Source organism: Plasmodium gaboni, chromosome 4, assembly GCF_001602025.1.
Source record: "Plasmodium gaboni strain SY75 chromosome 4, whole genome shotgun sequence".
NCBI lineage: Eukaryota > Apicomplexa > Aconoidasida > Haemosporida > Plasmodiidae > Plasmodium > Plasmodium gaboni.
The window spans coordinates 523,125-536,931 of NC_031484.1; the positions used below are offsets into that span (position 1 = coordinate 523,125).

The following is a 13,807-nucleotide window of genomic DNA, read 5'->3' on the forward strand; positions in this document are numbered from 1 at the left end:
TTTTTTTCTTTTTACTTACACATTTTCTACATCTATGCTTGCATACACGTGAGAATTTGTTTCCAACGCATAGTCATATCCCGCATGGCTATATGAATAAAATAAATATAAGAATAAAAAAAAAAAAAATAATCTTATTATAATATTAAGGATATATAAATGTATATAGATTGTATTATATTATATTATATATATATATATTATATAATTTTTTTTTTTTTATGTGGTTTCATAATTTACGGGCATATGGCTGCCTTGACATTTTGCTTTTGAACGTTTGCCCTTTTAAATGATTCCTCAATTTTTGTTTTCAACACCTCTCCTAATATATAAAAAAATAAAAAGAATATATATAATATAATTTATTGTTTCATATTATATCTTAATAATATCATCTTAATAATATCATCTTAATAATCTATTATTTCAAAAAAAAAAAAAAAAAAAAACATTACTTTTGTTGGTATACCAAGAGCCACTGTGATATGCTCTTCTATAATTATCCATTGTTAGAGTATATTGAAAGGATAACCTTTTTATTTTATAAAAGAAACATAAAAGAAATAATATATAAATGGATATAATCAAAAAAAATATATATATATATATATAATATAATATATTACTTCTATAGAATATATATATATAATTAAACAGAATATGAATAAGCTAAAAAAAGAAAATATATTTTTTTTTACAACTTAATGATAATATATATATATTATATACATTTAGTATTATGCTAACTTTTGTATTAATAGCAAAATTAATAGGGTATGAATCCTCATGAGGAAAAAAAAATATTATATTTTTTTCTTTTTTTTTTTTCAATAAATGTTTAAAAAAAAAAAAAAAAAAAAGCAAGAATATTCAAAAATTATTTATATATATAATATATTTTTTTTTAAAGAATCTCTATATTTTTTAGTCATATAACATATATAATATAAAGTGTACAAAGAAAATAGAAATAAAACTTTAATATATATATATATTATATATATATATGTATTTTTTTTTTTTTTTTTGTTTAATTCTTTTACAATTCAAAATGGACACTACATTTATATATATATATATATATATATATATTTGATGAATAACTTTATAATATTTTGTTTTAAAAAAAAAAAAAATACGCACATAAAAATTTTCAAAAGATTGCTTTGATAAAAAAAAAACTATTATTACATAAGAACACAATATTATAAATTAAAAATAAAGATATTTTAATATATTATGTATATATGTATATTTTATTTGTTTTTGTTCAATTCAAAGCTTGTCATTTTTTGTTAAAAAAATATAAAAAAATAAAATATATATATATATATATATTGAAAAGGATAAATATTATTCATATGAATAACTTTTATTTATTTATTTATTTTATTTTAAAAGTTCAAAGTTTCCTTTTCTGTATCTTCATTTATTTCTTCTTCTTTATTTTGGATTACCGTTTCTATTTGATCATTTGTAATGATATTATTTTCAATAACAGGTAAAATAATATTTTCTTCTTTTTTAATATCTTTATTAAGTTCATTTATTTCTTTAAAGTTATAATTATTATTCATATTTTCAATGATGTCTTCCTTTTTAAAAGTTTGTTCTTCTTTTGTTATATTATATGAACTCTTATATTGTTGTATATCATTTATGTATGTTTTATTTTTTTCATCATGTCTTAATATCAAGTTGTCCATTTTATCATTTTCTAAAAATTCATCTTCTATATTATCATTCATTTTTATTTCATCATTATTTATTATATCATCTTTTATAATATCTTCTAATATGCCTTCTTCTTTAATTATTTCTTTATGAATTTCAAGTTCGTTTATTTGATTTTCGTGTTCATCAATCTCATCGATTTCTTCTTCAACCATGTCATCATTAACTTCATCTTGTACTACCGCTTTTATGTCTTCCTCAACCACATCATCATCAATATATTCTTCAATTATTTCATCCTCCATATCTCCTTCAACTACATCATCATTCATATCTTCGACCACATCATCATTCATATCTTCGACCACATCATCATTCATATCTTCAACCACATCATCATTCATATCTTCGACCGCATCATCATTCATATCTTCGACCACATCATCATTCACATCTTCAACCACATCATCATTCATATCTTCAACCACATCATCATTTATATCTTCAACCACATCATCATTTATATCTTCAACCACATCATCATTTATATCTTCAACCACATTAACATCAATTGTTTCTTTTACCGCCTCTTTTATGTCTTCCATTATTGTATATTCGTCGTTTTCTTTATTTTCATTCAACTTCATGTTAACCGTTTTTTGAAGTTTGAGGAGTATGTCTTCTTCGAACTGCGGAAGAAATACATTATTTTTATTTTTATTTTTATTTTTGTTTTTTTTCGTGTTATATTTTGTTATATTATTTTCATTGTTTATATCATTATCTACATTTTTGTTTCCATTTTCTTCACATGGTTTGCTTAAATCCTTTTGTGTTTTTATAATTGGACTAATATCTTTTTTATATTCTGGTGTTTGATCTTCTAATAAACTTTCAATAAAATTAGATGGTTGTGTTGTTATTTTATGATCATATGTTTGAACATTTTGTTGATACATATATTTATCATTATTATAAATATGTTGTATATCATTATTCTCTTTTATATCTTTTACATTATATTCTTGTTCTTTTATGTTGTCTTCTTTGAGTGTGTTATCGTCCTGGTGTTGTTCAATTAACTCTTTTTTATTTATATCCTTTTTTTTTATAACATATGGTTTTATTTTATTTTCATTCTTATTCATTTTATTAATCCTTGTGTTTAATGTTCTCTTTAATATTTGTGACTTTTCTATATGACTTTTTTCCTCATTTAATAAATTAATTTTCTCATTTTCAAGAACAGAAATTTGTTTTTTTAATTTTAATAAGGAATTATTAAGATTATTAATAATATTATTTTTTTCTTTTTTTAATTCATCTCTTTTTGTATTTAGTAAGAATATTTTTTTTTCCAGATTTTCTTTACTCATATCACTTACGCCTTCTATCAAATTTTCTTTTTCGTTTTTCTTTTCTAGGTTCAGGTCGTTCATTTTTTTTTTTATTTCTTCAAGTTGGTCATCAATTCTTGGATGAAATAATAAATAATAATAAATAAATGAATATAATAATGTGATAATGTTGTAAAGGTTGAAATATATATATATATATATATATATATATATATATATAAATACAAAAAATGTAATCATCAATGTAATATATATATATATATATATATTTATTTATTTATTTATTTATTTATATGTGTGTTTATTGCATCTTATGACTTAATACTGTTCATACATAAATGTGCATAGTTATTTCCACCTCTTATATAATATATGATGTTACTTTATATATCATATATTTTTTATGTTTTACCTTTGAATACTTTCCTCATATAACTTACTTCCGTTTTGTAACTGTATTAATCTAGAACACAAATTAGATTGTTGGTTTAATAAATTTCTATATTCTTTTTCTAAAGATACTGGGTTCGGTTTTTTTTTGTTGGAATCTAATAGTTTTTCATTTTTTCTTATACTTTCTTTTAAAAATTTGATTTCTTTTTTACGATTTTCTATATCCATACATAACTGTTTATTTTTTTGTTCTAATGTTGATAAAAATAAAGGATCAGTTGATTTCTTTAACTTTTTTTTTAAAAGAATATTATCTTTTTTAGCAGTCTCTATATGTTTACATAAATATTGTATATTGTGTTCAATTGAATTGTATGTTTTCTTTAGTTCGGGCTTTTGTTGAGAGTTCATATGAATTTTATAATGTTCACATATATTTATTAACTCGCATATTTTGTCATTATATTTAAATAAATTATTAATATCTGAATCTTTCTAAAAGAAAAAAAAAAATCCACATTTTTTTTTCCCCCTCAATATAAGAATATGTTCACACATACATATATATATATATAATATATGTATATATTTTTTTTTATATATATTTTATTTTTACTTTTCTTAATATTTTATCACTCTCCTCTAATAAGGTGTAGACATTTTTTAACTCGATGGGACAATAAACTTTATTTTTTATAATATCATCTCGATTTTTATTTATTTGAGAAACTAAAAAATATAATAACATACAAATATGCATATATATATATATATATACAAATAGTTCTTCCAACATTTTACTTTTATTTTTGTACTTGTAGATGATAAATCTTTTTCATAAGATAAACTTTTTTTTGAGGAATATCGAGAAGAAGATTTTATTTCAGACATTATGTAATTATAAATTATAACATTTGTCAATATATATATATATATATATGTGTATATATTTTTTATTTTTTCATTTAAAGAAGAAATACTATTAAAAAATAAGAATAGGAACAACCTCCCAAAAAAATTAAATCAAGTATCCATTCTTAAATTATATATTATTTTTATAAGAGGAATTTTTTATGGAATGTATGTTAATATATATATATTTTTCCCTTTTATAATAGACAGATAAATAGAAGAATTTAAAAAAAAAAAAAAAAAAAAAAAAAAAAGAGGGATTATTTTATATATATATATATTTAAACGTGCACATATATATATTTATATATATGTTATATATGTGTAATATTGTTTTATTCCCATTAGTATTATAAATTCTTAATACAAAAAGGTACAATATTGAAAGGAATATTAAAAAAAAAAAAAAAAAATAAAGATAGACATAATTTGATGAGAAAAATATATATATGTATATATTTTCTTAAATATTTCTTCTTTAAAATAATATATTTATTTACATCGTATGAATCTCCTATTACGTTATTAATGAGTATAAATTTTATAAATGTAAAAATAATATAACATATATATATATATATATATATATATATATATGTATGTCTATTTTTTTTTTTTTTTATTCCTTTTTTTCCATTATATTATAAATTAAAGTATATAAATATTATTATACATATATGACATTATTAATATTATCTATATAATATATATATATATATATATATATATATATATGTATATATATTTTTTCTTTTTTTTTTTTTTTTTTTTTTTTATTCCTTCTAGTACAATGATTGATATAATACTAAAAATGTTCTTAGGAAAATATTTTGAATGTAAAATAAAATTTATAAAAATGTATATTTCTTCATTGTGTTAATATATATTATAATGATAGTTATAGTTAATATTTTAATATAAACATATTATTTATATTATTTTTTTTATCCTTTATATATATATATATATGTATAGCTTCTGACAACAATTTTATTAGTGTGAATATGGGGACAGGAATAGAAATTAGGAACATCATAATTAAAAACGACGAAATTAATAACTTCTTAAAAGTTAAAGAAAAAAATTAAAAGAAAGATATAATATATATATATATATTGACACATTTATATGTTATAATGATTTGCCTTGTTTTTTTATTACTGAAGAGTAAGAATATAGACATAGAAATAGTATATTTAAAAATAGAAAAGATTAACATCAGTTTTGTAACTCTATCTGGCATATTAACAGTATAATTAAACATATCATATATATATATATATATATATATATGCATGTTTGTATGTATGTATGTTTGTATGTATGTATGTTTGTATGTATGTATGTTTTTATGTGTTCTTTTTATTATGTTTTCATTTTGTCGATGCAGCTAAAAATACAAGGTGTAGATTTAAGAGTTAAACCAAACATACATAAAAATACCTCTAAACAAATTAAAAATAAATTGACAAGTCTTTTGAAAAATAAAGAAAAAGGTACAATAAAATTCATTTATATAAATACATACAAATAAATAAATATTTAAACATATATATATATATATATATATATATATATATATGGACATATGATCTTATTTTATTTCATAAAATTGCCCCAGATTGTACAGGATTATATTTATCTTACCATGTGGACGTAAAAAAAAAAAAAAAAAAAAAAAAAAATTAATATATATACAAAATATACATATTTTATTACATATATATATATATATATATATATATATTTATTTATTTATTTATTTCCCCTTTTTTTTTTTTATGTGTGATGTATTTTTTTTCAGAATGCTTGCCAAAACAACAAGATATCCACAAAAGACATTTTATGTTGCTGTTGTGAGAGATACAAAAATGAAGAAGGTAGCATATGTTCTTACAATAATTATAATAACATGAAAACTTATATATGTAAAGAATGCTCCATATTAAAAAATAAAAAAAATGAGAATAATATTAATTCATTTTTTGAAGAAAAAAAAAACATCACTAATATAAACAAATATAAAATATTTATGAACGAAGAAAAAAATGTGCCATATGAATATAATAAAAAAAATAGGACTAATATGAATATTTTCAAATGTTATAATGAAGAATGCATAAACAACACAACAACAAATATAAAAAGTATAAGAAATAATATTAATAATGATAATAAAAATGATGAATATTTTGAAGAAAGCAAAAATAATTATTCCATTCCTTTGAATAATATAAACAAATTATATACAAATAATTATTATAATTACAATAATAATATATCTTCAATTATTAGCATAATGTCAGATACTCAAAATTATGAAAAACATAATTCCTTATTATCATCAAATAAAAGCAATCATTTAAATAATTCTCATTTGAAATATAATACTTCTCTTTCTAAAAATATAAACGATAAAAATACATTAAATCAGTATAAGAACAATTTTATTGGAGAGAAAAATGAATTAAATGTGAGAAATAAAAAAAGTGATATTGAAATATACAATGTTGATTTAAATAATGAACAACCATTTAATCCTCAGGAAAATAAAATAAAATACAATTGTTATAATAATTCTAAAAATATTTTATTATCAAAAGATAATTCTTATGTATCTTTAAAAAATATATTTAAACAATCTAAACCTTTAAGAAAAAAAAAAATTAACAATTATTTATGTTCCTATCAAAATAAAAAATTAAATGATCCACTAGACAAATTACATGAAGGATGTATGGAAAACGGTTTCATTCCTTTAAAAGAAAACATTCTGTTTGATCATATAAATGTGGAAAGTAAATATGACATCTTTGATAGCAATCATAGTAATTTATTATACACTTATAATAATGTGTATGATGATAGTGGAATTAAAATAAATGTGGACAATATATTTGACCAAACGACAGATTAAAATATATAATACATATGTAATACATACATATATATATATATATATATATATATATATTTCATAAGATATTATAAAAAAAAAAAAACATATATACATATATATTTATATTCTACCTTTTCAAAATAAAACAATTGTGTTTTTCCTTGATAGGAAGTTTTAGGATATACAAATTTATTGTTTTTTTTTATATAGATTGTGTAAACTATTAACTGTTAAAAATTTTTCATTAAAAAATAAAACTACTATTTCTAAATTTTTCAAAAAAAAATATAATAAAACAAAAAAAAATACATACATACATATATATATATATATATATATATATATATATATATTATAAATGCAACAAAAAAAACTTTAAAATGTCGTCTTAAAAAATAATGTTATTCTTAATTTAAATTAGAAACAAATAGCATATAACATATGCTTTCTTTTTTTTTTTTTTAAATACAATAATATAAACATAATAAAATTATGAAATATATATATATATATGTGTGTGTGGAGGTGTGTTTTTTTTTTTTTTTTTTTTTTTTTAACAATATTAGCCTGAACAGTTCAGGTAAATTATCCAATACTTATCACTTTATTTTTTTATTTATTTATTTTTTTTTTTTTCATGAATGGAATTGTATATTATTTTGGCTATTTAATTTAAAGTGGTTAGCCATTTTATTGGATCGGATAAATTTATTTGAATCAGGTACAATTGGCATATCTTTAATGTCCAAAGGTTTTGGGAATTCGTTAAAGTAAGGATGGTTTAATGCTTCCTGTGCTGATATTCTGCATTGAGGATTATAATGTAGCATTTTTTGTAATAAATCTAGACCAATATCAGATAAGTATAGACCTGAAAATTGGTTGGCTATATTTGGGAAGTGTGAACGTATATTATTAACATTCATTTTAATTTTTTTTTTTTTAAAGAGTTCTTTATTTTTGGATATAAAAGGATATTCATAAAATTCAGGATAGGATTCCTTATCTGGTAATCCTAAAAGACATAAGATTTTAAAAAGTTGATCAATTTCGTTTTCTCCAATAAATAATGGTTTTTTTAATATCATTTCCGCAAAAATACATCCAACACTCCAAATATCAATTTTATTAGTATAACATTGTTCACCTAATAACAATTCAGGTGCTCGATACCATAAAGTAACTACATTTTTTGTAAAATTATGATTAGTTACATGTCCAAATTTTCTAGCCATACCAAAATCACAAATTTTTAATATTCCTTTATTACTGTATAATAAATTAGTTGGTTTTAAATCTCTATGCATAACCCAATTGCTATGTAAATAATTAATTCCATTAAGTAATTGTCTTAATAAACATTTCAATTCAGATATAGTAAAACTTGGGGATTTATTATCAAGTACCATTTTAAGTTCATGTTCTATATATTCCATAACTAAATATATATCATTTAAATGTTTTCCAAAAACAACTTCTTTAATGGATAAAATATTATCATGTTGTAATTGTAATAATATATTTATTTCTCTTAATGAAGTCATAGCAAATCCTTCATTATGCATACTAGAAAAATTTTTTAGTTTTTTCAAAGCAACGATCTTTTTCGTTTTTTTATTTTGTGCTCTATATACTGCTCCATATGTACCTTCACTTATTTTATTTAACTTTTTATAATTTTTAACATTCCTACAACCATTTAAGATACAGTCGATTTTATTTTTTTCTTCATCAGAGGAATATTCATTTAAAATTGCGCTATCTTCACTACTAGAATCTTTATTACTCTCACATGAAATATTTTTTTCATCTTCATATTTTAAATGTTCCTTTATGGTATATTTTTCTTCATTAATAAGATTATCTGTTTTGTTTTTCTCAGCAAAAACATTTATTTGATCACAAATATTAATATTGTTTTGATCCGTATGATGATTTTTATTGTTATGTTTATCCTTATAATAATCATGATTACTCTTTTGATCCTTATAATGATTGTTATTATTATGTTCACCCTTATGGGACTGTTTTTTTTCACTAAAATCCCTTCTTGAGATATATAAATCTTCTTTTTCTTTTTTTTTCCCATCCCTTTTTGAAGAATCCTCAGAATAATTTGAAGTATAATAGCTACTATCCCTTCGTTCATCATGCCTATTATATTTTTCTTCCTCTTGTTCATAATCATATTTTTTATTTTTTATTTTTCTTTTTTTATCGTATATTTCTTGTGAGCTTTCATCATATTTTCTTTTCCCTTTATATTTATTTGATTGTTCCTTATAATAAGAATCTTTTTTTTTATCCGTTTTGCAGCTTGAGTATTTTTTATATTTATTATAATCACTTAATTCATCATAAGTTTTTTTTGTTCTTTTGGGAGATGGGGAATGTATATGTTTTTTTTTGTTTACTGGCTTGATGGAAATATGTTTGTTATTTTTATGTTCTTCATGTGATTTATAAGAATTATATGTATCATATGAATTATACGTATCATATGAATCATATTTTTTATATTCATCTGAGGAATTATAAGAATGCTTATATTTCATTTTATAATTTTTTGAATTAAAAGATTTATTATCACGACGATAAGGATGATACTCATTGTTTTTATCTTCATCCTTCTTGCCTCTTTCCTTCCTTACATCATGCCCTTTTCCCATTTTACAAATTTAATGGGTGAGCTAACAATAAATATAATATAAAAAGGAAGAAATAAAAATAAATAAATCAAACAAAATAAATATAAATATATAAATATATATATATATAAAGGTACGTGAATATTTTAGCCTACAAAAAATTCTAATACGACATATATGTTAACATACCCACATATATTTATTTATTTATTCATTCATTTTTATTTTATATATTATTTGTAATTTTTATTTACCTCTGTCGTTTGTTAATATTTTTGGTGTCGATTATTTTTATTATACATTCCATTACTAAAAATATTTAATTTTATTTGTTATATTATTTATTAATTAATTTTTTTTTTTTTTTTTTTTTTTTGAAGTATGATATATTTCCTTGTTTTCGTCACTTGATTATATTTACACATGAAATGAATAAAGTAATACATATTTAAAAAGAAAAAAAAAATAATAATATAAAATAATATAACAAATAAAATATTAATATATATATTATTTTTTTTGTTGGTTTTTAATATGCGTATATAAAAAAACTTTTTTTTTTTTTAATTTTCTTTCTATTTCTTTCTCTTTAATTTTATTTATAAGGGGGAAATTATAATGTTCGTAAAATTAAGTCCCTTTTCATCATACAGTAAAAAATAAACAAATAAATAAATATATAAATATATATATATATATATATATTATTAGTACTTCTTTTTTTTCCTATATATTTTATGTAAGGATGTTATGTTTTTATAAGGTTTTTCTTTTTCACAGTTCTTCATAATGGAAGGAATAATAAAAAAAAAAAAAATAATAAAATAAAATAAATGAATAATATGTAGTATATCTTCATAATAGTTTTAATATTGTTATATTTAAAATATGAGGTCTTAATCCTGTAATATAAATTAATATATCTCTTTCTATATTCTTTGTCCACTGTCTTCTTAAGACTTATAAAAAACATGAAGGTTAATAAATACGTCGAGGAGAAAAAAATTAAAATATGCACATATATCATAAAAAATATATAAAATAAATTATATAATATATATTATATAACATATAGTATATACCATATGTCATATCTTATATTTCCATTGTTCTTATAAAAAAAAAAAAAATCGTTTTCTTTTAGGTCCTCTTTTGATTGTAGAAGATGACTTAATCGTAATATATATATATATATATATATTAATATATTGTATTATTTTATTTAAATTTTTTTCTTTTTTTTTTAAATTCTAAAGAAAATGGAAGCGCCACAATTCAAACCTATACATGATGTTATACGAATAAAAAAAAAAGAACATGATGTTAATATAACATCTGATATATATAAAAAATTTCTTGAATTAAAAAAGGAAGCTTGTAAAAACCTGGAAAATAAAAATGTCAAAGTGATTATATATGAAAATATAAATTATGACGAAATAAAAAAAATAAATAAAAATGAAAAAGACCAAGAGAATTATAATAGTAGCAGTAGTAATAGTAATGTTTGTGCTGAAAAATATAATGAAGACATTAATAAAAATAATGAGAAGAAAAATAAAAAAAGAGATAATATAACAAAGAAAAATATAAAAGATGATAAATATAATGATAATGATGATGATAAAAATAATAAGAATAATATACAGAATGATAAAAAAGAAATTCAAGATAACAATATAAAAGAAGGAGATGAAAAAGAATATATTGATGATGTAGTAAAAGAAGAAAAAAAAAATACAAAAGTTTTAGGTACCTTAAAAATATTATATAATTTTTATGTTAACTTATATGATAAATTAAAAGAAGATGTTGAAAACATACAGAATAATACAAATAATAATAATATAGATTTATTTAGAGATATAAACCTTTACACAAATTATATATCTATGTTTGATATTTTAAATATATGTGAGGATTTGCATATTATTAAAAATTTTATTAACTCTAAGAAGGAATGTGAATTAATATGGATACTTACACTTAATTATTTTGATAATATTAAAGAGAACGTTTTTCAAAGGTATAGACATAAAATAAATGTAACTTATAAGAGAAGAAATACATTAGAAGAACAAAAAGAAAAAAAAAACTTACAAGAAGGTACTACACAAAATATTGAACAAAAACAAATCAAACATGAAGATGATGATAATAGTAACGATGATAATGATAATAATAATGATAATGATAATAATAATGATGATAATGATAATAATAATGATGATAATGATAATAATAATGATAATAATAATGATAATAATAATGATAATAATAATGATAATAATAATAGTAATCATCATAATAATATTAAAGGAAAAAAAAAAGATACACATAATGAAAAAATCAATGTAAAAAGTGATAATTCCTATATACAGAAAAAAAAAAAAAAAAAAAATAATAATAATAATAATAATAATAATTCTTATTATAATCATAGCTATAGTCAAGACATACATAATCAGGATACATATTACACAGATGAGAACCACAATATTAAAGAATATATTTATGATCAATTATATGATAAAGAAAATTGTATAATGTATAGAAAAGTTAACTTTTTTATATTTGTTTATATTTTAATATATATTATAAAAACCAGCACAAGAAAAATTCAATCTATTAAAGATGATATTAAAAAAGTAAAAAGCTTTTTCTTCTTTTTAAATTTATATGAAAAAAAAAAAACTATAGAAATATTACAAAATATATATAAAGATAAATATTTACAATTCTTTCAAAATTATAAAGGAAAAGAGGAAATAGAAGATTATAGAAAAAGAAAAATATTTCGTCATAAATTCTCTTTTTATAATATCAATAAAATATTGCATGACAAAGATGATTTGATAAAACTTAAAAATAAAAATATCCAATATGATAAAGAAGATAAAAAAAGAGCAAATCGTCAAATTGAAAAAAATAATAATTTTCATATTGTGAAAGGAATGAAAGAAGAAAAAGAGAATGAAAAGGAAGAACTCATTTTAAATATATCCAATAAAATAAATGATGAGGAGGCAAGAAAAAAAAGGGAAGATGTTAATAAATACCAGTTAACAAATTATATGGAAACTATTGACATGGAGAAAAAAAATATTGACAATAAATTTGTTCAAGTAGAAAATAAAAAGGATACACTTTTTAAAGATCCAAAAAAAAAAAATAATAATAATAATAATAATAATAAAAACAGTAACAGTAGTTGTTGTAGCAGTAGTAGTGACGAGCATAGTAATCATAATAAAAATAATGTCCTATTAAATCAATATATTTTCGATTATATATTTAAAAATTATTGTTATAAAAAAAAATATTGGAAAGTCAGAGAAGGTATATGTGTAGACTATGGCATCATAAAAAAAGAAAAAAAGAAATTTAAAATAGACATATATAATCATAGTAAATATAATATTAATGTAGATATAGATATAGACAAAGAGTTACCATTATTAGTAATATTCAAAGATAAATTATTTTGCATTAATTCAAAATATTCAATATATTTACAAATAGATAATAATGCAAATACAGGAGAAAAAATTGGTTGTATTCATGTCAAATGTAAATATAAAAATGTATATAAACAAGAAACTTTTTTCAAAATACCAGTATATATCTGTTTAAAATAGGAAATGAAAAAAAAAAAATATATATATATATATATATATATATTTATTTATGTATGTTTTTTTTTTTTTTTTTTTTTTTTTTGTTTTAATTTTTTTTTTTTTTTTTTTTTTTTTATTTATTTATATTTTTTTTTATTTTTAAAATTATTTAATTTTTTTTTTAAAAAAAAAATAAAAATATTATATTAATTTTTTTTTTTTTTTTTTTTTTTTTTATTTTTTAATTTTTATTTTTTAAAAATTAATAAAATTTTTTATTAAAAAAAAAAAAAAAAAAAAAAAAAA

At 18.9% G+C, this 13,807-nt stretch overlaps 5 protein-coding genes across 5 annotated transcripts; 2 read left to right on the forward strand and 3 right to left on the reverse strand.

Moving 5' to 3' along the window:
• Window positions 1–240: 240 nt before the first annotated feature.
• Window positions 241–507, reverse strand: PGSY75_0417500 (memo-like protein; the record flags this gene model as incomplete). Its single annotated transcript, XM_018784226.1, has 2 exons — window positions 241–322; window positions 456–507. Coding segments are annotated over 2 exons (134 nt in total), but the record flags the coding sequence as incomplete, so codon positions are not given.
• An 887-nt stretch (window positions 508–1,394) lies between these two features.
• On the reverse strand, window positions 1,395–4,316 carry PGSY75_0417600 (hypothetical protein; the record flags this gene model as incomplete). The annotated part of the gene is made up of 4 exons (XM_018784227.1): window positions 1,395–3,147; window positions 3,445–3,920; window positions 4,042–4,154; window positions 4,241–4,316. The coding sequence occupies 4 exons, from the start codon at window positions 4,314–4,316 to the stop codon at window positions 1,395–1,397; spliced, it is 2,418 nt and encodes an 805-aa protein (XP_018643389.1).
• Window positions 4,317–5,127: 811 nt separating this feature from the next.
• On the forward strand, window positions 5,128–7,254 carry PGSY75_0417700 (hypothetical protein; the record flags this gene model as incomplete). The annotated part of the gene is made up of 6 exons (XM_018784228.1): window positions 5,128–5,173; window positions 5,313–5,407; window positions 5,504–5,587; window positions 5,728–5,833; window positions 5,959–5,993; window positions 6,142–7,254. The coding sequence occupies 6 exons, from the start codon at window positions 5,128–5,130 to the stop codon at window positions 7,252–7,254; spliced, it is 1,479 nt and encodes a 492-aa protein (XP_018643390.1).
• Window positions 7,255–7,871: 617 nt separating this feature from the next.
• On the reverse strand, window positions 7,872–9,905 carry PGSY75_0417800 (cdc2-related protein kinase 1; the record flags this gene model as incomplete). Its single annotated transcript, XM_018784229.1, has 1 exon — window positions 7,872–9,905. The coding sequence occupies one exon, from the start codon at window positions 9,903–9,905 to the stop codon at window positions 7,872–7,874; it is 2,034 nt and encodes a 677-aa protein (XP_018643391.1).
• A 1,238-nt stretch (window positions 9,906–11,143) lies between these two features.
• PGSY75_0417900 (hypothetical protein) lies at window positions 11,144–13,522 on the forward strand (the record flags this gene model as incomplete). The annotated part of the gene is made up of 1 exon (XM_018784230.1): window positions 11,144–13,522. One exon carries the CDS (start codon window positions 11,144–11,146, stop codon window positions 13,520–13,522), a length of 2,379 nt encoding a protein of 792 aa, XP_018643392.1.
• Between the last annotated feature and the right edge of the window lie 285 nt (window positions 13,523–13,807).